This window comes from Phaeoacremonium minimum (genome assembly GCF_000392275.1).
Source record: "Phaeoacremonium minimum UCRPA7 unplaced genomic scaffold PA7_03_scaffold_495, whole genome shotgun sequence".
Taxonomy (NCBI): Eukaryota; Fungi; Ascomycota; class Sordariomycetes; order Togniniales; family Togniniaceae; genus Phaeoacremonium; species Phaeoacremonium minimum.
This window is the reverse complement of record NW_006921397.1, coordinates 118,356-140,273: the sequence shown is the minus strand read 5'-3', so window position 1 is coordinate 140,273 and position 21,918 is coordinate 118,356. Positions and strand designations below refer to the sequence as shown.

At 51.4% G+C, this 21,918-nt stretch overlaps 5 protein-coding genes across 5 annotated transcripts; 2 read left to right on the top strand and 3 right to left on the bottom strand.

Annotated features, from left to right (window-relative positions):
- Positions 1–731: 731 nt before the first annotated feature.
- Positions 732–1,685, top strand: UCRPA7_6766 (putative cytochrome c heme lyase protein; the record flags this gene model as incomplete). Its single annotated transcript, XM_007919292.1, has 2 exons — positions 732–1,366; positions 1,424–1,685. The coding sequence occupies 2 exons, from the start codon at positions 732–734 to the stop codon at positions 1,683–1,685; spliced, it is 897 nt and encodes a 298-aa protein (XP_007917483.1).
- A 320-nt stretch (positions 1,686–2,005) lies between these two features.
- UCRPA7_6765 (hypothetical protein) lies at positions 2,006–2,654 on the bottom strand (the record flags this gene model as incomplete). Its single annotated transcript, XM_007919290.1, has 2 exons — positions 2,006–2,526; positions 2,594–2,654. 2 exons carry the CDS (start codon positions 2,652–2,654, stop codon positions 2,006–2,008), a joined length of 582 nt encoding a protein of 193 aa, XP_007917481.1.
- A 2,044-nt stretch (positions 2,655–4,698) lies between these two features.
- UCRPA7_6764 (putative suppressor protein srp40 protein) lies at positions 4,699–6,405 on the top strand (the record flags this gene model as incomplete). Its single annotated transcript, XM_007919287.1, has 1 exon — positions 4,699–6,405. The coding sequence occupies one exon, from the start codon at positions 4,699–4,701 to the stop codon at positions 6,403–6,405; it is 1,707 nt and encodes a 568-aa protein (XP_007917478.1).
- A 4,076-nt stretch (positions 6,406–10,481) lies between these two features.
- On the bottom strand, positions 10,482–11,630 carry UCRPA7_6763 (putative aldo-keto reductase yakc protein; the record flags this gene model as incomplete). The annotated part of the gene is made up of 3 exons (XM_007919298.1): positions 10,482–11,064; positions 11,124–11,453; positions 11,521–11,630. The coding sequence occupies 3 exons, from the start codon at positions 11,628–11,630 to the stop codon at positions 10,482–10,484; spliced, it is 1,023 nt and encodes a 340-aa protein (XP_007917489.1).
- Positions 11,631–12,182: 552 nt separating this feature from the next.
- UCRPA7_6762 (putative phosphatidylinositol 3-kinase tor2 protein) lies at positions 12,183–19,998 on the bottom strand (the record flags this gene model as incomplete). The annotated part of the gene is made up of 5 exons (XM_007919301.1): positions 12,183–12,659; positions 12,713–18,258; positions 18,337–19,668; positions 19,764–19,834; positions 19,907–19,998. 5 exons carry the CDS (start codon positions 19,996–19,998, stop codon positions 12,183–12,185), a joined length of 7,518 nt encoding a protein of 2,505 aa, XP_007917492.1.
- Between the last annotated feature and the right edge of the window lie 1,920 nt (positions 19,999–21,918).

The window sequence follows — 21,918 nt, the reverse complement described above, 5'->3', positions numbered from 1 at the left end:
TTTTTTTTTTTTTTTTGGGAAATACTATAAATAGCCTACTCCTCATGCCTGAAAGACCGCTGCCTATCCAAATAATAAAACTCGCTTCACATTAATCATCTTCTTCCCTGCTTAGATGGAGGCGAATCAGTCGGAATGAGTCGCCATCACTTCGAATTGGAGCTGCCGCAAAAATGGACATGATACCTATGTCTTTAGCAGTACCCAGGTAGTGCCAGCTGGCGACAGCTGAGGGCAATTGCCACTGCGCTGCAAAGGCGCCGACTCCCTTCGGAGAAAGGCGGGAGAGATGGGTGCTAATTCCTGGCTTTTTTTTTTCTTAATCGGTACGATAAGGAGCCCGTGTGTCCCTATCTGGTGATTACGCGCCAGGAAATATTTCAGATACCAACTCTTCAATCTTCAATTCACGAATCTTCTTGAAGCGCACCCTCAAAGTGCCTGGTGGGATAGTCGCTTGTCAATCCGACACATAAACTTCCTCTCTTGAATCCACAAATTGAAGTTATCCGTAATTGATACGAGCCATGGGCTGGTTTTGGGCGGACGCGAATACGGGAGTTGCGGCAACAGCATCATCGGCGTCATCGCATCATCTGGCGCATCACTCCTTTCCCGTGCCTCACCCACGAGATGGAGAGAATGCATCGCCCCCAGTAAGCCGGTCCACAAACCGTCCAACGATATCTTTTTGCTAACAGGGCAACTTGCTTCTCCAGCCCGGCTGCCCCATGCACAAGAACCAGCGCACCATTGACGCACTGAACCCTTCTCCCAAACGACCCGCGGCATCATCGTCGTCGTCCGAACCTCCCTCTTCGTGTCCTGTGCCTCACGGCCAACGATCCTCCGACTCCTCAGCCCCTCAGAAGTCTACCCTATCAAGGCTAAACCCGCTCAACTACATGTTTCGTGACATCTCCCAAGCTCCCGCTCCAAACCAGTCTCAGGCGCTGCCCACATCACGAGATGCCTCATCCATCCCCAAAGGCACTGGTGACGGCAACTGGGAGTACCCTTCGCCCCAGCAGATGTACAACGCTCTGCTGCGCAAGGGATACAGCGATACCGATGTCACCGCCGTGGAGAGCATGGTCGCCGTGCACAACTTCTTGAATGAGGGCGCATGGATGGAGATTGTCGAGTGGGAGAAGAGGTTTGGCAAGGGCTTGTCTCGCGGATGGGAGATCTGTAGGAGGGGCGAGGAGAACGCTGAGCAAGCAGCAAACAGACTGGCAGCGCTAGAAGGCAGAGATGCATCCCAGGATACCCCGACCCTGATACGCTTCCAGGGCCGTCCCAAGGATATGACCCCCAAGGCGGCCATGATCCAGGTGATGGGATGGCTGTATCCGGCCAAGTTTGGGTGAGTCACAGCAGATATAGAGACCTTTTGGCCGACATCATAGCTGATCCTCTGTAGCACCGAGCCCCCCTTCGACCGCCACGACTGGTTTGTCTCGCGCAACATCAACGGGCAGGCGCAACAGGTCCGTTACGTTATCGATTACTATACCGGACCACCCGAGCCAACGGGCGAGCCCGTATTTTATCTCGATGTCCGCCCTGCCATGACGCCAACTGGCGCCGTTGAGCGCTTGATGCGATGGGGAGGAGATGTGTGGTGGAAGGCGTCTGGGGGCGAGGTTCGCGAGGCAAATCTTAGACAGGCGGCCGGGAAATAGACGCTTCTACTTTCCACCTCTAGGAGACGTGTATGATGGGGATCAACAATGTGGCACATATGACGAATAGACATGGGTTGGCGTTCCGGTGCATCCTGAGCTCACGGCGGAGGGGCTAAGGCAAGCCTGATAATTCTGCGGTTTCTCCTCTCTTCTTCATGTATAGGATGGACATTTGACATTACTGTAAATTTTTCTCGGAAAATGCCAGCAACGCCGCCAATGCAAAATGTTTTGGTTAATATAATAACTACTACCTACGAACCGCCCTCGCTATGCACCTTCCCGCTTCACTGATGCTTGGATCACGACTTACGCGCTTAGCTGAGAGACGTGGCCAGCGCGGTGACCTGATCCAGCAAGCTCTGGTCCTCACTTGCGGCATTCTTCAAGACCTTGTCTCGCAAGTGGTCGACCTGCAGGCCTGCGGCCGTGGGAGGGTTGCCCTGAGCCGTTTGGATACGGCTGACCTGGAACTCGAGGAAGAACTTGGGGACTTTGATCGCCAGGCTTCCACCGACAGAGCGGATGCCGGCTTCGGTGGCCAGGTAGAGGTTGAGCTCGTCGGTGAACTTGGCCAGGTCGGTGCTGGCCAGCGGTTCAGCCGTGGCGAACTCGGACAAGGCGAACTCAAGCGGAGTTTGAGATGACTGGGAGAAGTCGATCGACGAGTACGAGAGGCCGTTGGTGGTCACGTCCGGCACGCCGGCAATGGTGGTCGCTGTGCGTGAGCAGGTGATGACCGACTGGATGGAGGTCACAACATCTGCCACCTCCGCTGGCAGTGCTGTGTTGCCAATGACAAAGCACGCAGACCCAGACTGGCGAGATTCAAGAGGAGCTGCAGTTTATCAGTCAGCAAGCAGTCTCCTACGAGTCGTATGGTACGAGACGGTTTGCATGCGTACCTCCGAGAGTCCCGCTGGCTAGACCAGCCATGACCGCGATGGATGAGACAGTGTACCGCATTTTGGATGAGTGAGTAGGTAGGATCGACCTAAAGACAGCGAGAGCAGAAGCGAAATTCGGAACGAGGTAGGTAAGCAGGTAGTAGGAGAATTGAAGGTCCTTCCAGAAGAACGAGAAGAGAATAGAGATGAAAAAGAGAGACGAGTTACAAGAGAATGCAATAGTGGAAAGTCTAAACGGAGATCATCGTGGCATGCAGAGGAGACACACGGCCTTTATACCACAGGTACAGACAGGAGAAGTGACTGCATGTCGCAGGATACGAAACGATACCTTCAAATAGACTGGCATCTAGTCGAGAACAACAGCTGATGCGACCATTGAGAGGGCATGGATCAGGTAGATACCTCGCTCCAAGACACCGAGGTAGTATCCTATACACCAGCCTTGCTTGCACTGTTTAGCACATGGTTCGGCTTGAACCGAACAAGACCACCATCCCATCCCATCTATTTTACTCGAGTGCAGGGAGCATGCAGCTCCTGGGCGAGCGAAGCCAGGGATTGTGAATGGAGATGATGTCTCGAACTTGTGGAGTTTCAAGCCACGCTCCGATCCGCTGGGATCTGGCCCTGACAACCTCGACTCCTGACTGGGGGATTGGACGCCAGATGGGGTGCTAATCACGGATTGCGATGCGGCTCAAGGAGCATCTGTGAGCTCTTGGCTGAGACCCAGAAGACCGATGGTTCCCCACAACTGCGGTTTCAGGCAGGTATCTGCAGGCGATCTGGGGCATTATCAACCATGACACCCCCGGCTCAACCTCCGACGTGCTAACGCTCTAACGTTAAATCACAAGTTTGGCGAGAGGCTCCTTTTTCAATAGGAGAGATCGCCTCGCCATGAGCCTGGATAGACTTCGGACTTCGGACGAGCTTCATTCGCTCCCAAAAGCGGACGCTTGTAGTCTGCGGTCTACACAATAATGATTCAGTTGCTGAAATAGGCCCTTAATGATCTGGTATTTACTCGAATATGGCCGTGATGCTCGGTCCGTCGAGCATCTGTTGACATAGCGCTGAACAACATTCGGTGGCCGGCGTTGCATCCTTTGTGACCGACTCTGCGACTCCCGACCCACTCCCTCCTGCCCCTTCAATGACAATGACATGACATGAAATTCGATGACCTCAGAGCGGCCAAGACTTTGAGAAGATTTCTCGGGCGTCTACGAGGTGCCTCCATAAACAACGAATTGCGGGAAAACAGACATGCATGCCGATGGGAATGAGACTCTTGAGAAGGAGGTTTGATCATGTGAACGTAGGTCGAGAAAAAAACGAAAGAGATTCTATCTTACACGGACGGCATTGATGTGCCTAGGTAAGGGCTTTGTATGATTCAAGAAGAGGCCTCCTGCTCAACAGTATTGAGCGCCATCATCCGATTTGGTACTATATATAGTCAATCCATCGCACCTTCCTCATCTACAGCAGGTGAGGTGTGCTCTTACTGTGCCAGACTGTGCCAGACTTATCGTTACCATCATTTGCTATGAGCGGAGAAAATGGAAGAAAAGGACTATCACATGTCATCCAATGCGTAAGATAGATACTTTGGATATCTTTTTTTGCATCACATTGTCATTTCCTGCATTTGACACCTTTGGGAACTTTGGGAGCGGTTGAAATCGTGAGACTTCGTGGTAGGTATCTAAGGTAGGTAGGTACCTCAGCACAATATTTTAGTTAGAGTTAATCGCGGAATGTTAGTGTCTTCTGAGGACGGGTAAATCCCAGCTGGTAACGGCAACGGGACGTAGTGCTATTTTTACTGCCAATCACTGACAACAACCGACGCTAACTATCGCAAATTTATTTTTTGGGTTATCTTATCCAATGTCAACATTCTGATAACCCATTTTTTCCTCCTCTGCCAATCCAAGCATCAAGAGGAAGCACAATACCAGAGTTGGCCGCCAATTCCGCTGTTTGCGCTCTCTATCTTCCCCATCAAAGAGCTGTGCTGCTTGCAATACAGTTCAGTGCGACAGACAGACAACCGACGAAGACGAGCAGGGCCGATTAGACATGGGCCAGCAATGACAGCATCCAGCTCCCAGCAAGAGCCGGCCGAAGCAGTCACCACCACCGCTGGCGGCTACACACGCCTGCACATCACCCCCTTCGACCCCGACCTCCTCCGCATCATCCTGCCCTCCGCCATTCTCCCAACAGCTAAGGACATCTCGTACCACTCTCTGCAGACCTTTCCCGAGCAGCGCTACGGCTTTGTCAACCTGCCCGCCGCCGACGCCGACAAGATCAGGAAGAAGCTCAACGGCGCCACTCTACGAGGCGCAAAGGTCCGCATAGAGCCCGCCCGCCCCGACGACTACATGGCTCGCTCCTCCGAAAGACTGCAGGACGACCCCGCGCAGGACCGGAAAGAGGAAAGGAAGAAACATAAGAGGGAAAAGAAACGGAAGCGCGACTACAGTGAGATCCCGGGCGTCGAGCTTGAGGAAGGCAGAAAGGTCAAGCGGGGATGGACCGTCTCCGCAGACTCGCACACCAATAGGAGAGACAGGAAGAAGGAGAAAGACAAGAACAAGGACAAGGGAGAGGATAAACAGGACAAGGCCAGGAAGAAGGAACTGAAGCGGAGCAAAGAGATCAAATCCAGGTACAGCGACGGCCCAGAGTGTCTGGTCAAGACACGACTCCCACCGAACAGAACAAGTCTCGCAGGCACGGCAGATGACGAAACGGATGCTAAGAAAAAGCGCAAGAAGTCCAAGGGTGGCAAAGAGGTCCTCGTTCATGAGTTTGAGAAGACTACGAAGTTTCCCACCTTTTTGAAACAGTCCCAATCTTCATCAAGCACCACAGCTCCAACAGAGTTTGTCGATGGCAAAGGCTGGGTAGATGCGGATGGCAACATTGTCGAGGTCTCACGGAGCACGCGGCCAGCCGTACCTAATAGAAGTCGGCCATCTAAGAAGGCATCACCCGAGCTAGATGATGATGAGACTAGCAGCAGTGGAAGCAGCTCTTCAGACGATGAAGAGGAGAATACACAGTCGGAGGATTCTAGTGTCGAACACCAGGAGGACGATACCGTGTTTTTGACCAAGGACAGACTTGACACCATTCCCGATGCCACCATGGATGTTGATGCTACAAGCCCACAGTCAGATTTCAAGTCTGACGCTGTAAGGCCAAAGTCATCAGGCTCAGCAAGGAGCCTAACCATCAAGATCCCACCTGCCACACCAGCCGCACAGAAGGTGCACCCCCTCGAAGCCTTATACAAACGAGCAAAACCCGGTGACGATGCCACCGCTATCACCTCAGATGCACAGCCCTTCAGCTTCTTTGGCGACGAGGATCAAGAAGATGAAGAAGACTCGGCTCCCCGCGCCTCACAAATACCCATGACGCCCTTCACACAGCAAGAATTCGAGTGGAGGAATATCAGAAGTGCTGCACCGACACCTGACACAGCACATGCCAACAAGACATTCAAGTTCTGGTCTGGCGGTGATGGCGATGATAATGTTGACGAAGAGGAAGAAGATGACACCAATGAGTATCAGCAACGAGCCGCCGATCTCACAGAAGAAGGTATCGACACATTTGATGACAATGATACAGACAAGGTGCCAACAGATCCTTCAACCAATTTTCAAAAATGGTTCTGGGAGCACAGAGGTGACCTGAACCGGTCATGGAAGAAGCGCAGGAAGATGGCGGCAAAGGAGAAGAGATATAGAGAGAACAGGGCACGCGCAGATAGGGCTATCTAAATAATTGATTTCTTGTCAATCAATTCACTATCCGAGTCTAGATTGAGTTGATCCTCCTAATTAACACCAATGCCTGCAAAAAGAAAGACTTTCCCAATGAGCCATTTGCCTAGCTTCAATCTCTGTTAATGTCCTCTCTTCGCTGAGTACCTGTTCTTGTATGGCCGGCAAGCCCTACAGGACAAGAATTGCCAACACCAGCTCAAAGCAACTCTCATTCGCTGTCCAAGATTGCACTGCCTTCATTCTCGGCCAGTGTACCCAATGATCCTAAACCTTTCCCATTGACCAGCAGAGCCAGGACCAGTCCTAATGCTCCCTTCACATAGCAAGCTGAGTCCCAGCGGGGAAACGAGAATACCAGGATAGTGTGGCCACTGCCATGCTCAACAGTAGGTGCAGCAGCACAAGTCTTAATTTCCTTCATTGTGCATCTCTCTTTAGCGAATTTCTTCTTCCTTGGTGCCGTGATGACATTTGTGAGCGTATGTTGCTTCAAGAGGGCTGTACGACTCCGTGACAGCAGCACAAAGCTCTGTAAGAATGCTCGACTCGCTCGACGATGCGCCGAGAGACGAGTTAGTCGTACCGGACGGGGAAAGGAAACGGCTTTGTGATGAAGGTCCGCCATTGATTCCATCCGTGTTGCGCGGAGTACGAATGGTCTTTGTCGGGGTTATAGTAGAAGCAAATGAGGAGTCTTTAGCTGACATTGGCGACAGGTGAATATGACTTTCCGGCAGGCTTGTAGCTGGCATTGCGATTTGGGATGATGCCTGCTCAATAACATGGAGCATGATCTCCTGCTGCTTCAGCTTGCCTTTACCAGTCTCGAAATTCGGGTCGCGGCCGTTCAGTTGCACCCTATGATGTTGAAGGCCGGAATGGTCATCTACAGAGCCATCACCACGCTGGTCACTCTGATCTGCAGATCCAGTCTGGGTACCCCTGACTGACCCATGTTGCGGAGTTTCTTCTAGCTCTTCAAACACAACCCCGCCTCTGCTCATGTCCCCGTCTCTTCGAACTTCAAGTTCGTACAACTCTTCTTCGTTGTCGGAAGCAAGTCTTCCATGGCGGTGGTCGAGATAGACGATGATGGCCATGATAACGCCACCTCCGAGGAAGACGGTGCTCATGGCGAGCCAAGCCATGATGCCAGCGTTGATAACTTGGCCGTCAAGATGCATGTTGATCGCCGTAGCACATGAAGCACTGAACGATAGGAGTCCAACGATGAGTAGTAACACCGCGATAATGGCTCTGTTTTTTGGATGTCGAAACAGGTCAACAAATCCCCTCCACTGGCGAACAAGACACATCGGTCCAGCTACCGGCTGAGGATGAGAGCCTCGATCTGCACCACGAGAGACAAATGCCGCACGGTCAAAGCCAGTCGAGGGGAAGCGAGTAATTACCGTATCGGTCGAACTAGAAGCTGGATCCAGGACAGTGAACGTTCCGTCGCTGTTCTGGATCTGCAGAGTCGGTACTGTAAGGCCAGCTTGGTCCTTCGGGTTGCGGTGACCGTTCCGAATCTCGACCAGATTGTGACACTGGTAAAGTTTTCCCGTCAGTTTATCATGCACTACAATCTGACGGCGCTCTCTCTTTGAGAGCCTTGCTAGTCCAGCTACCATGTCGTCTGCGATCAGGATTGGGAAACTTCCTCGTCTCCGAAGCGTCTTGGAGCTTGCCGGGTGCTGGCCTTCAAATTTTGCAGGATCGCTAGGGCGAGGAATCCCAAGAATCTCGATTGAATTGTAACGGGAGTGATGGGTATTGCCGAACTTGAGATGATTAGCAGGGTCAGGCCGCGATGGCAAACTGTGGACGTCGTCAGAGTTCGTTTGAGTGCCCTGGGTTGTTGTCCGGGCTGCAAACGGCCAGTCTGAGACCTGTTGATGAGACCGATCTTCGCCTAACGTGCCCGAGACGGAGATACTGGGAATTGATCCAGGAGACGCCTTGCCCTTGCCTTTCGAGGACTCGCTCTTTGTGCGAGGCGAGACCAGATAGCCGCCCTGCCGCGATGAAGAGGGGTCGACAGCCAAAGTTCCCTGATCATATGCCATTATGACATCTATGGTGAGATTTTATGGAAGCTCCTTCAATTGCAAAGTTAAAGTAGGGCTGGAGGAGTAGTGATTGTTGCGTGAGGACGCGTTGCGATGAGGTAGATGTTGCGTCAAGGAGAGGCACATCCGGCGCTAATGAGAAGTTGGGTCTGCTTCTGGAAAAGTATTACAGCTATCCATCTAACTTCAGACGAATTCAAAGAGGAAGGAGCAAAATGAAAGAAACAAAAAAGCAGCCCTCATAGACCTCCTTCCGTCCTTGTATGTTACAAACATATCAAGAGCATCTGTTAGCGAAGGAGTAGCCATCTGTCTCATAGCTCAGCAACAGTGTCACCATTCTCCTTTTGAGATTTATTTCTTTCATTCATTACTCAAGTACTTGCTATTGAATTACCATCACAACTTTTGTCTGATGATTGGGAGTGTTGTTTAATCCTTGTGTCTTACCTTGTTCCCATTTCCCTTGACTTGTGTTCATCCATTGGACACGGAAAACATTTTTTAGAATCTTCGATATCACATGAGAGGTTTTATATATGCTGCTCAGGAAGATATTGTTGGTCAAGTCAGGTTTCCTGGGTCAAGTTTATCGAAAGACAACATATTTGAAGGTGAGCGAAGGAAGACACAAGTATCAGGATCCCTTATTTCTAGCGCTCAATATCTCAGAAGAGAATAGGACTTCAGTCAAATATTCAACAATGGAAATAATTGTGCAAGTTGGCCCTTTTCCAAAATTCCGAACACTGCTGAGCTAACCTCGCTGATTCAGCTATCTCACAGCTTTCATACCACAACGTAATCCTGTCAATGGAGGATCACTATTTCTGTATAAATGTCATCTGCTCTAAAATTTATACAGCATCGCTCCTCATTGCGTCTCAAGCAAGTTCATTTCAGAGTCATTGTCACTTGGGAAGGTTGCCGACAGAAACCCTATAATGCAATCCTCAATTTTAATAAGCGAAGAACTACCTATGTCCTCAAATTGTGGTGTCTGCGACGAAGTCTAGCTTCAGTCAAGAGAATATGGTGCGTTTTCCATTCTGATGTAAGACGGATAAACCTCATACTGATGTTTCAAGGTTAGAAAATTACCTAATTCACCCAAGGAAATCACCGATTGATACCCGAGGTTGTCACCGATTTTGATTCGCTGCGCGTAAGCAAGATTCCATCTGGTTACAACGCCCCTCCACGCCAAAGCTGTACCCACATCAGGACTTGAGAAGACACTTCAGAGTTCCGACTCTCTCGACATTAGACTTCTGCTTTCATCTATCTGAGGACAACAGCACTTTCAATAACACTCCAGATAAAAGGCCCTTCATCTCTTTTCCTCCTTGGCCTTCACAATCAGTGTAGTCAGAGGTGCCATGAACGAAGGGCATTCATTCAGCAAGGGTATAACATTCGGGAACAAACCAAGCCAAATGGCAGCAACGACAGGCGTCAAGACTGAGGTCAACCGGATCTTCATTGTGCAGAGAGTCAGGGCTTTCTACAGGGGTGACAGGACGATAGAGGTTGCGGGCGTTTTCGTGAGCCTCAAAGATGCGAATGATATGGTTCGACGGTGCAAGGATGAATTCAAGCGAGACTATGACATCTCCGACCCCGAAGACGGCGACGAAGAATATGGATTCAAGTATGTGGACCTTGGTGACGACTACGACGGAACTCCGGATCCATCAGGCACCACTGTCGGTCTTTACTGGGAATTTGATGAATGGCAGCAATTTGACGGGGCGCAAGGCTGGTTTTCTTGTAGAGTGGAATGCTTTCCCCTGACGTGGCCACAATCATAGAACTGAAGGCAACACGACCATCAGTCCAGACTGGATACTTTAATTTCATGGCAATGGGCGGCATTGGACTTGTTGCACAGTTAGATGGAGTTGATGATCTTTGCCTATTAACCCGGTCTGTACTGGCCGTACAGCATAGCTTCTGTCTAGAACAACGTGGGTGGCTATATAATTTATCATCTGTGTGCTACTCGAGCGGCGGAGTGTTTCCGTAGTCTGTGATTACTCCTGGGGCCATCTGGAGGCCTGAAACGCCGATGTCGCTAACCCAGCTTCTGACCTCTGCTTCCTCGTCCTTCGATAGAAGCACATAGGCTGCACCAACATTCTCCTCGAGGTATTTGATGTTCTTGGTCCCCGGGATTGGGATCACATCCTCTCCTTGGGCCATGAGCCAGGCTATGGCAAGCTGGCCCGGGGTACACTTCTTCTTGGCTGCGAGCTCTTTGAACTTTTCTACAAGGATGAGATTTTTCGGAAAGTTCTCCGCGTTGAACCGTGGCACAAGACGGCGCAAGTCCCCCTGCGGGATGTCATCTAAAGACTTGATCTGTCCCGTCATAAATCCTCGTCCCAACGGCGAGTAGGCAAATGTCGTAATCCCAAGCTCTCGGCATGTTTGGAGGAGATTTGTGCTTTCGGGACCCTCAACCTCCAATGACCAAGGGCTATACTCGACCTGCATCGTATCAATGTGCTCTACTGCACAAGCACGGCGGAGGGTCTCTGAAGATGGTGCAGAAATTCCCAGATATCGAATCTTGCCTTCCCTATATAGGCACAACGTAAGTTGCGACAAGACATACGATGCCGGCGATTAGTAGCATACCTCTTCAGTTCAGCCATGGCAGCAACCGTCTTCTCAATAGGTGTGATGCCGTCCACACGATGGATGTAAAACAAATCGATGTAGCTCGACTTGAGGCGCCTAAGACTCGTCTCGCACTGCTCTCTGCAGTACTCGGGACTGCTGTCGGTTTTCAGCTGCGCAGACAATCCAAACTTGGTGGCTAAAAAGATGTCCTGGCGCCGCTCCGGATGTAGATCGAACCACTTGCCCAAGAGCTCTTCACTATCGCCATACATGTGCGCCGTGTCCCAGTTCACGCACCCCAGCTCCCAAGCACGGTCAAGAACCTTAAGACGATCTTCGTCAGACCTTCACACGGTGACTCAGTGCATGTTTTCGGGAATGTCGAGAAAATATGATGGTGGAATGGACTCACCCAGGGGTTCCGTAAGCCACACTCATTCCCATCAAGCCCAAGCCAACAGCTGGAATCTCAGGGCCATTGCGACCCAACTTGCGAGTAGGAAGCTGAGTTGGAGGCGCCATGGTTCTTGTCGAAGCCGTGCGACATTGTGCCAGATGAGAAGAGATTCTTTTGTTTGAAAGCAGGAGTGTCGGCAATTGATTTCGCGTCCGAGAAACGCGGGGTGAAGTTAGGGGCTGCCTGTGTGTGCTTCGGGCCTAGGCAAGACACTAGGGTCGTGAACCATCACTTCAAATTCATGGCGAGGCGCATGCGGATTCACCTATTTCAACACCTCATACATAAGGCATGTGTCTGTGTGGAGCTCACGGAGGCCGGTTGGATCCATACTTGCATTCAAAGCATATTGAAATTCTCGAAAGCTAAGTCTTTTCCCACGCTGCTGGTATCAAGAAACCCTCGCCAACCATCAACTCCGTCCTAATTCTAACAAAGCTTCTAAAGCTCATGCAAAAGCTATCTCTTCAAGTATCAGTAATGGTCGTGAGCACATGAAACCGAGTTCTGTCCTTCTTTTGCTTATCACTAGCCATGCAAATGATCGTGCCCTCCAACAGCACCAAAGGTCATGCTATGACCATTCTGCACCCTGTTGCCTATGCTATATTGTTATCTTACCAGAAACTGCACCACCCAATGTAATGTTGGCACAGGTTCTCTAGTTTAGTCGCCTCAACGATTAATTTGTTCACTTGATTGATCACATCGAGCTCTTCATTCGGTTTGAAGTCTCGGCCGGTTAACTTTTGGTTGACTCGGTCTAGTACCTCCAAAGCCCTGGCGTTTTGGACTTCAGCCGCATCTTGTGGCTCGCCGCGCTGACCATTGACGCCAAGGCTGCTCCCAGGGGCCGCAGATGAGTTTGTGCGAGCACGAGGACGTGCCCCAGGAAGCCCACCAGGTACTGTGCCATCTCCATTTCCGACTTGCGCTGCGAGTAATGCGGATGGATCTGCGTCGAGGATAGACGGCCGTCTGTTTCGTGATGCCTGGGGCCCAACAAGAGCTTGCTCTCGCTCGGACTGGAAAGTTGGGCCTGCGGGGCTTGCAGCATTCGTGAGTCGCCAAGTGAGCAATGGATCGTGAATGAACTATGACGAGTGTTAGTGGTCGAAACCAGCTTTGAAGAACGAATGAGACTTACCGCTTCTAGAACTGCCATGACGCTCTCCTTGTTCTCTCTGAGAACTCTCATTACATGCTCACATGTGATTCTAAAGCTTCCCTCTATGTTGCTGACTTCCATCGCGTATGTAAGCATGCGCGTCAGCCGGAAGGGCACCCTCTCAGGGTACTTCTCGCGTTTCATGGCAACTTCGAAGCAGTCTCCAAAGTCGATATGGATGATCTTGCCAGTAATGCGATCCAGCATCAGATTGGACGGATGGCGATCGCCTAGGCCGAGAATATAGCCAACCATGCTCATGACACCGAGACTGCGAGTGTAATTCGTGCGGCGTTCGAGCCACGCCTCACTGCTCTTGCTCTTCAACCACAAGACACGGTACAAGTCCTGGCCCGTGGTATTGTCAAGAGCGTAACCAAAGACTTCAACCTTCTGCATGAGCGTCAGGTTGTCATAGTCAGGCGCCATTTGTAACATGATTCGGTGCTCGATGTTCAACAAGATCTTTCTGCTCTCACGGTACTCCCTAATTAACATGTGGACAGTGTCGCTGTTCGGCACCCAGCCCAATAGGCCAGAGTTCTGACTAAGAGGAATGGCCGGATAGCGCTGGATGTTCAGATGCCGCTTATAGCATTCCGAATCGTTGGAAAGTAGGGTATTGCAGAGTCCAAAGAGCTGCATGACACGTTCGTCCTGGCGGATATCTTCGTGACCCTTCAGCAGGAACGTGTATGAGACACCGTCGCTGCCATTGATGTTCAGCTTTCGAGGACGCTGCTTGCTGCTAATAACGCTGAACGTTGTCTCGAAAGAGCTGATGCGCACAATCGGATTGCCACTACGATACGTTCCAGGAACTGCAAGATCGAGGTCCTTGGCGGCCAAAAGCTTCGGGGAGCAGTATGTCAGCTCAAGCGAAGTCATTTGAGGTAGCTGGCGGTAGATGCGGCGGAAGACCTGGTAATACAGATCCCAAGCCTGGTTCAGGTCACCAACATCATGGCTGAGCTCGTATTGCCGGCACCATTCCCGGGCCTCCGTAAGGTCACGACCAAAGGTTTGAGCAAACGAGATCTCGCGCAAAGTCTCTGGGCCACGTTCCAAAAGTTCATGGAGAGGTTCCAGAGTTGCTAGCATGCCGTCGATGTTATGATCCCCAAAGTAGAGCCTTGACGCTTCTTCCAGACCTTCATGCCAGAGCTCGTGCCACAAAACAGCTACTCTTATCAGCTCGTGGCTTACTATGTCGGCTTGCTCAACAAGTTTGGCACTGTGCTGCCTCATGCTATCCATAATCTGGGCGGCCGAGCGAGATCGACGTGAGTTCTGCCACGACTTCATGGCAACAGTTAAGGGATAGACCAGGGCCTGGGGATGCGCCCTTCCAACATCCGCTAACAGATTATGAACCGATTGCTGAACCCGTTTGTTGGGCTGGTTGATGCGAGCGATAAGCTGTGGAATGACTTCGAGCCACGTGTCAACGCTAACATGTGTGAAGCCTTCCGTGACGGCAGAGTTAACCTCTGAATATCCGCCGTGTGTCAGCCAGAGGGTCAGGAGTCTCAGTGTGTCTTGGAGAGAGCTGCCCTGAGATAGAGAAATTGACTCGAAGAATCCACGGACAGCAGGGACAACGTGATCCGTAATGACTTGATGATCAACCCGAGAGATTCCGCCCTCGCCTCTAGCTGAGAGAGCTTGCACGACCTCAAAGTTGGCCAGTGCCCAAGCGTGCCAGGCTTTGTACCACTTTGTATTATACTTCGTTGCTTGAGAGTAGCAGGCTAGGATGTCGTTGACCTGTGTGTATTGCCAATCATCCTTGTTCAGCGAGATCAACCATTCGCCCTGGCGCAGGAAGCATTTGGCGAGAAGCACCGCCTGATCGAACAGGACTTTCTGGGCACCTGGGGCAAGCATATTCTCCGTACCTTCCGGGAAGCCATACCCAAATGGAAGGCTGTCTCCGTTGGGCTGCGTGGCGTGGAGGTGTGAGCGAGCAGCCTCAAGTCGCAAAACAGTATCGCCAGTGAACTTTCGCAGGCAATACAGAGCTTTCTCTGCAATACCGGAATTACGGGAGCCAGGCTGCTGACCAACATCCCACTGGAATTTGAGCACGGCATATATGACCTGGGCCTGAACGCCGTTGCGATTGACGGGTTGTCTTTCATGCCAATACGGAATCATCGTATCGAGAGGTGCTTCGGTGCCAACAAGCTGCTTCAATGACTTCTCAGCCAGGCCCATTCGTCCTGACTTGCGACATAGATTCGCAAACTTGATCCACATGTGCATATTCTCTCCGGGTGTGATGACTAGGGAACGAAGACGAAGCATCCTCTGCCAGACTTCCAAGTTGCGCTGGCAGCCCTTCAAGCGCCTCTCCCATGTGCGGCGAAGACTGGCCTGCTTCTTCTCGTCTGTTTGTTTGTAGATGATGAGCTCCTCCAATTCTGCCAGCATCTGCACGCGCACGATAACCTGGTACGCGCGGTTGTAGGACTCGCTAACAAGTGCGCTAAGTTCAGTGTCGAGGCCCTCTCGGGCGTTGTCAATGTTTTGAGCCGATTCGCGGAATTGGTTACGATGCAATGCCAGAATGGCGCCGAAGAACGATCGATCTGGCGAGAATCTCTTAAGAGACTGCAGATAGTTGTCCATCGAGTCCCATTTTCCGAGACCCCAAGCAGCGGTCGTGGCGAGCGGGGCGATCAAGCGCTGCACTTCCGGAGATGAGTTCGCCCAGGTATGGCTTGTCAGATGGCCCAAAGCGTCCCATTCACCTAGTGCGTGAAGACAGCGCATCTTCCCCATGACAATCTCTACTGGTGTAGACTGATCCTCGGGAATCTCGCTTTCGCGCTTATTATAGAATGCCAGCGCTTCCTCCCACCTCTCAAGCTTCTCGAACCAGGTCTCCCTTAGCTGAATGCCATCTTTGTAGAGCTGTGCCTTGCGTAAAATGCCGATGGCGGCATCGGATTGTTGGAGCTGGTTGTTGATGACAATGAGGGCCTCAACAGCACCACTGCTCTGGTCCTGAAGGAACTCGAGCTCTTTGTAGTGGAGGGCTTTGGCATAGGCATGGCAACGCGCGGCTTCCCGCCCGAGTACACGGATATCGATCGGCAATGCCTTATCGTCATGTTCCATGAATTCGGCCAAGTTGAGGAGGAGACCTAACAGGTCAGGCGGGACGTTCTCCGATTTGATGGCATTCTCAATGTTGAGAATCAACTCCTCCTGAAATTGTTCGTAAAGCTCGCTCCAGCAACTAACAAAAGCCGAATTGAACAGGTCACGGGCGAGGGGCAGATACACGCTGGCCAAGCTAGCGCATGCCCTGAGTGCATGATTAGGCGATTCGGTCAGGAGTGTCGTGCTAAATCGCCGAAGCCACTCTTGCCAGTCCTCCTTCGTCGATTTACCTCGTGTATCCCATGCCGTCTTAAGGTGGATCGCGTTCATCTCCAATTTCTTCGTCCCAAGATCGGCAAAGGCGGGCTCGTCAATCTGATCTGCGAAACGCGACTCTGAGCTCAGGTCCTGTGGGAGAACCTCGCCTTTTTGTAATTTGCTGACGAGCAACTCGTAATTTTGATGCTGGATTTGGTTGTCTCTCAAAACCTTGTTCACTGTACCCATAAAGTGCATATAATCCCGACCCAGCTGCTGAATCAAGGCGCACAGGGTATCAAGAGCTGCGACGCGAAGCGAGGGTTCACCGCTCGAGAGAACCCTGGTCAAGGGGTGAATGACTTTTGCCGCAAAATCATTGAGATTGACTTGGCGTGAGATCTTGCCAATGGTTTCTATAGCTGATTTGCGCAGGAAAACTGGGTTGCTTCCTTTCTCAAAAGTCCGCACAATCACCGGGATGATGAGATGCATATACTCCTCGCTGCTCGAGCCAAAGACAAGGAAAGCATGCAATACTTTCTCCGATGCTAGACGTTTCGTCGTGCTGTCTTTCTCCAAAATCCCTAGCATATGTGGCAATAGTCCTGCTAAATATACCTTGAACTCGCCCTCGAGGGATCGCGAGATAGCCTCGACGAGAGACAAGATTGTGAATTGCAACGACGGTGTCTCGTTCCAATACACCTGTAGGACTTCGACGATCCCAGGCAGAAAGTTTCGAATATGCTGTCGAACGATTCCCACAAGTGTGGCTAATTGGTTGAAGTAGGACTCCCTGCGATTACCGGAGGAGTTACGGATAACTAGGAGGAAAGCTGGAATAATGCGATCGAGAAATGGGACACATTCAAGCCCAAGAGTTCGAAATATGTTCATGATAGCCTCGATGACTGCCGCATGGTGTTGAACGAGAGAATGATCGTTCAGAATCTGAAGTAGAGCGTTGATGACGACAGTAGGGAAGTAGTCCTTATTGGACGGAGTCAAACCAGTCATCATTAGAGAAATGTCGGTCATCTGGGTGGACTCCACGCGGCGCTGGATTTCAGGTGTTCGTTCTTCAACTTGCTGTATCAGGTTAGCACTTGCAAAGGGGCAGATGTGAACATTGACACAAGAAATGTATCTGTGGGCTTCAGTAGCATCGTCATCCGAATCGGGGTCTTCTCCGGGGACGATGCTGACATCCAGCTCTTCAGGGAATAATCTTCTGTGGTGACTCAAGAAAAATCGGCGTATCTGTACCTGATGTCTATAAGGGTCAAGTGCTCCTAGAATCCCAAGCAGTTTAATGGTCTCCTGACGTAGAGGACCGTGCTGTGGCTCGCCTCGTATGATGTTCTGGAGAAGCTCGAGAAGTTGTGGGTATTCGAGGTAGGGATCGATGACATAGCCGGAATTGCTAGCCAATTGGCCTAGGGTATGCAAGGCTGCTTCTCGCTTTCGAGCAGAACTCTGATCCTGCAATGCATCAATGATCAGGGGCATCAGAGCATCTTTATAAGGAAGCATATCCTCGCCCCCCACTGTACATAGCTCTCCAATTGCTTTCAGGATCGTTGCTGCCACGGAAGGGGTGGGATCATTTGCCTTCGGAAGCAGGACCTTGATCATCGGGTCGACATAAGGTCTGATCAGTTCCTGTGCATTCTGCACGAGGAGTGAAAGCAGCTTGGCGCTTTCCTCCTTGTTCCTAGGAACGTCGGAGAATTCAAGCTCTGTTAGCATCTGTATAAGGGTCTTTCGCAAAGATGGTACGACATATGCCGGATTAAAGCGGGATAGTCGGCCGATAATAGATATCGCAACCTCACGAATGGGGAAGTGCTCATCATTCAATGCGAAGAACAAAGTGCGAATATTCTCCGCCTTTGAGAGATGACGATCAAATCGCTCGTCTAAGGCAGCAAGAACAGTCCGCCTGATGTTCGGGTCGGGATCGGAGACACCAACAGTGAGCAGTTTCTCAATTACATCTCCGACGACCTGAAGAGCATGGTAGCTCGTCTGGTTGACAATGGGATCTCGTACGTAGAGCTGGCAGCATGTAAGCGCAGCAGCTTCTCGGATCTCAGCGTCATCGTCGTCAACGTATTTTATGGCGACATCGCGGACGAACTCATTTAGGACGTGACCTTTGTAATGATTTAGCGCTGTTATTCGACAGTTCGGGGCAGATAAGGGAGATGAAGAGGAAATGGATAGTTTCTTACCAGAAAAGTCAAAGCTGCCCAGTGTATTCAAGGCCAGTTTGATCTCGGCTTTGCGATGTTCATAGGCCAAAGGATCCTTCGAGTCCTTAGGAATGATGGGCACTGAAGAGAGGGTGTTCGGCTGCGGAGCTCCCAGTGGCTTAAACGGCTCACCGCAAAGAACTTTGCTCAGCATATCGAGAAGTCTTTCCTGTATCGTAGCCTTGACGGGCGGAATGTAGAAAGCCATATCGACCAGTGCTTGTGTCAACTTGGGTGTGAGTTCACAAGCGAAAATAGGGTCGAGGAGAGCCTCCATGTATTTGCTCAGGGTCTGTCCAACGGCGACCGCCAAACGACTGATACAGTCGAAGACAGGGTCAACAGAGCCTCGCTTGCGTGACGTGACACTGAGGCCTTCCCGAACGTAAATCAGCACGCCATCCAAGTATGGAGCGATTGCACTCTTGACAGAGTTGGCAATGTTTCCAATCGCAAGAAAGGCGTCGTTACGCTCCTTCTCTTTCTTGAGCATGCTTGACAGGTAGACCATGAATTTGTGGAGCCACGTCGAGGCGAATTCTGTGGGGGCATAGTTTGCCAGATCAGGAATAAGAAGGACGACAGTTTTCCGGATCGTGGGATCTCGATGGTCTTTGTAACGGAAGACAATCTCGCAAGCCTCCTGGTAGTGATCCTGCATGTACATGCCACCCTGTTCTAGGAGCTCCTTGAGGACGAGGAGCGATGCATGAGCTGACTCAATGGAGTTGGCCTTGAGTCCCTGTATGGCCTCATTGTACATCTTGTTCATCCATGCTTGCTTGAGTTCCTGGTCACGCTCACGGATGATCCTGAAGCACGCACTGACGGCCTCGGCGGAAGTCGCGCGAATGAGATGTCGCTGATCTCTTAGGCCAGCCCAAATGAGGTCAAAAATCATGCCGACATAGGCGTACATTAGGGTAGGTGCGTTCCTGGCCAGCTCGCGCAGAACGAGGACAGCACTATATCGTCGCTCTTCGATGCGGTCGGACTGGAGCCACTCGAGGGCGTTCTTGACCTCGGCTTCAACCAGTTCGGATATGATCGAGCCGCCTGGCCGGCATAGCTTTCCTAGGACTGTAGCCGCGGCTTGCATCGGATTGATGTCCTTTCCTCGTAGTATCGTGCGCAAGTTCTGAGTGAATCGAGTGTACTTGACACCGGTGTCCAGCCCGTCAAGATCGACGAGACCATCGATGATGTAGATGGCACCGAGGCGCTCAAAAGTATCGCTGCCATGGATGATGAGGTTGCTGATGCGTTGTTGCACCTGGAGGAAGAATGTGTTGAATGAGTCCGGTGCAAGGTCTATGTTAAAAGGTATCATCAGCTCGCCGTTCAAAGCCAGGTAATGGCTTGCCATCCAGAGAGAAGAAGGGGGATGTTCAAAGCCGCATGCCTACCTCTTTGTAATATAGCTACCATGTCCCGCAGCTGGAGGGCTGATCGCTTACGGAGCTCTTCAGATACCGTTCTAGAAGTCGCAGCATGTCAGTATAGAGGCTCGGAAACTCAAAGGAAAGAAGGAGGCTCAACGAGAACGAACCTAGACTTGATGTCCTTGATGAAGCCCTCCAGCGCCTCCTGGGCAATGTCCAGTTGGCGCTGCTGGACCGGGTTCGCCATCGGCCCAGACATGATGAGAGGCTGTTGCTACGGTGGGCCGGGACAGGCTTAATGTGAATGTGAACGCGTGTTGTGAGCACTGCAATGCAATGCAATGCAATGCAGTGCAGTGCAATGCGACGCAAGGAACTCCTCTTCTCCTCCTCTTATGCCGTTCCGCAGTCCTGCCTCATTCTCGAGAGGCGTGCAGGCGAGGTCGTTTGGGATTGCGCAGCCTCGAAGCTAGGAAAAGCTTCGGGAGCTGCGCAGGAACTCGGGAGGCTGTTGCAGCGAAGCAACGCTGGCGCTGCCGACACTTCTGACCGGTTGATCGCTAACAGGAATATGCTGGATATTGGACGGTGTAGAGGGCTCCCTGCTGTTGTCGATGCAGTTTCAGCGTGTCGATGATGGTGTTGGTGACCGTTGATTGTACCAGCTGTGTTGGCTGGTGGTGGTGGTGGTGGAATGCGAGGTAAGGTCGATGCAGCGATGTGGGTCATGTGCGCACCTTTCAGAGCTACCTGTGGTACCAGCGAAGGTAAGCTTAGGTACACCAGTTCACGGTGCTAAGGTACCTACCTAAGGTACTTACAACTAAAGGTCATGTTTTGCAGTCCTGGGTGCCGATTTTAGCTAGCACCGACCCGCTGTTTTTGGCACCGTCGACCACCCTTCAGAAGTACCTCCAAGCCCAGCCACAGGTACAGGCCAAAGTCTACTCTACAGCCCAGCAACTTCAAATAAGGCACCACGATTCAGGGCCACATAGGCATCCAGAATGGCCTAAAGAAGAGCCTAGTGTAACGATCCTTCCTATCAGTACGTCGATAGGTAACTAAGGGTCCTTAGGTTTGTATCCTAAGATAGGTCGAAGGATACTTAAGCAATATAACACATAGGGTGATCGTAATCCTAGGGATTGTTACGGCCAGAAAACAGGCCGCCGCCAGGAACCCCGCGGCAGGCAGACAATGCGGAAACTAAGTCACATGGAGATAAGATAAGGACTACCAGTAAGCCACGGATCATGGATCACGGTGAGCCACGGTGATCCACCACCTTTGGATCATGAAGGATTCCAATGATCCAATCTACCATAGTTCTATATAAGACCATGCTCATGACCATGAGCCTAGAAATGAAGAGAGTAGCTCTTCAGCTTTCAATATAGTTTTCTTACCTATAAGAAGATCCCTAGGATCACGATCACCCTACGCGTCATATTGCTCAAGTACCCAACTGGACCGGTAAGCGCTTTCGATTATCGGAAGAGTCAGTATGTCTGATGCATCGGCTAGATTCACGGCGACGAAGTCAGTGCAATTTCTTGTGGGACACGACAGAGCAGAGTTCTCCATTCACCCCGACCTCTTGTCTCGTCTGTCGGCCCCGCCCATTGCCCTAGTCAACGGCGAGATGAAGGAATCCTTGGAACGCTGCGTGACCTGCGAGGATGTCGACAAAGACGTTTTCTCGCGTTTCGTCTAGTTCGTGTATACTGGTGCTTACACGGGCTTCGCGCCCGCCGAGAAAGATGGACCTGCCAGGCATTTCGAAGAGGTCACTGAAATCACGGCAAGCGTCGATGAGAAGCTGCCGGACAAAAGCACCAAGGACGTCCCATTTAGCCCATGGTCAACCAATATGACCACACAACAGGGCAATGTCAAGGACAGCTCTGACAGCACTGCCTTATTCGGGGCTCTTCAGAGGAACGACAAGAATGGCCTTTTCAAGCTGCCCTACTCGCTTGCATCCTACAAAAGGGCCGCGACGGAGCGGACCAGTGGTTTGTTTGGCGGTCCTGCCTTCTCCGTGTTGTGCAAGCAACACCAGCCTGGCTCGCGGCGCTCGTCTAAGCGCAAGTTCGACACTACGGCGTGCGACTGCGGTCCCTACCAGAAGAAACGAGATTTCGTCTCGGCGTTCGTGGAGAAGTATGATGGTGGT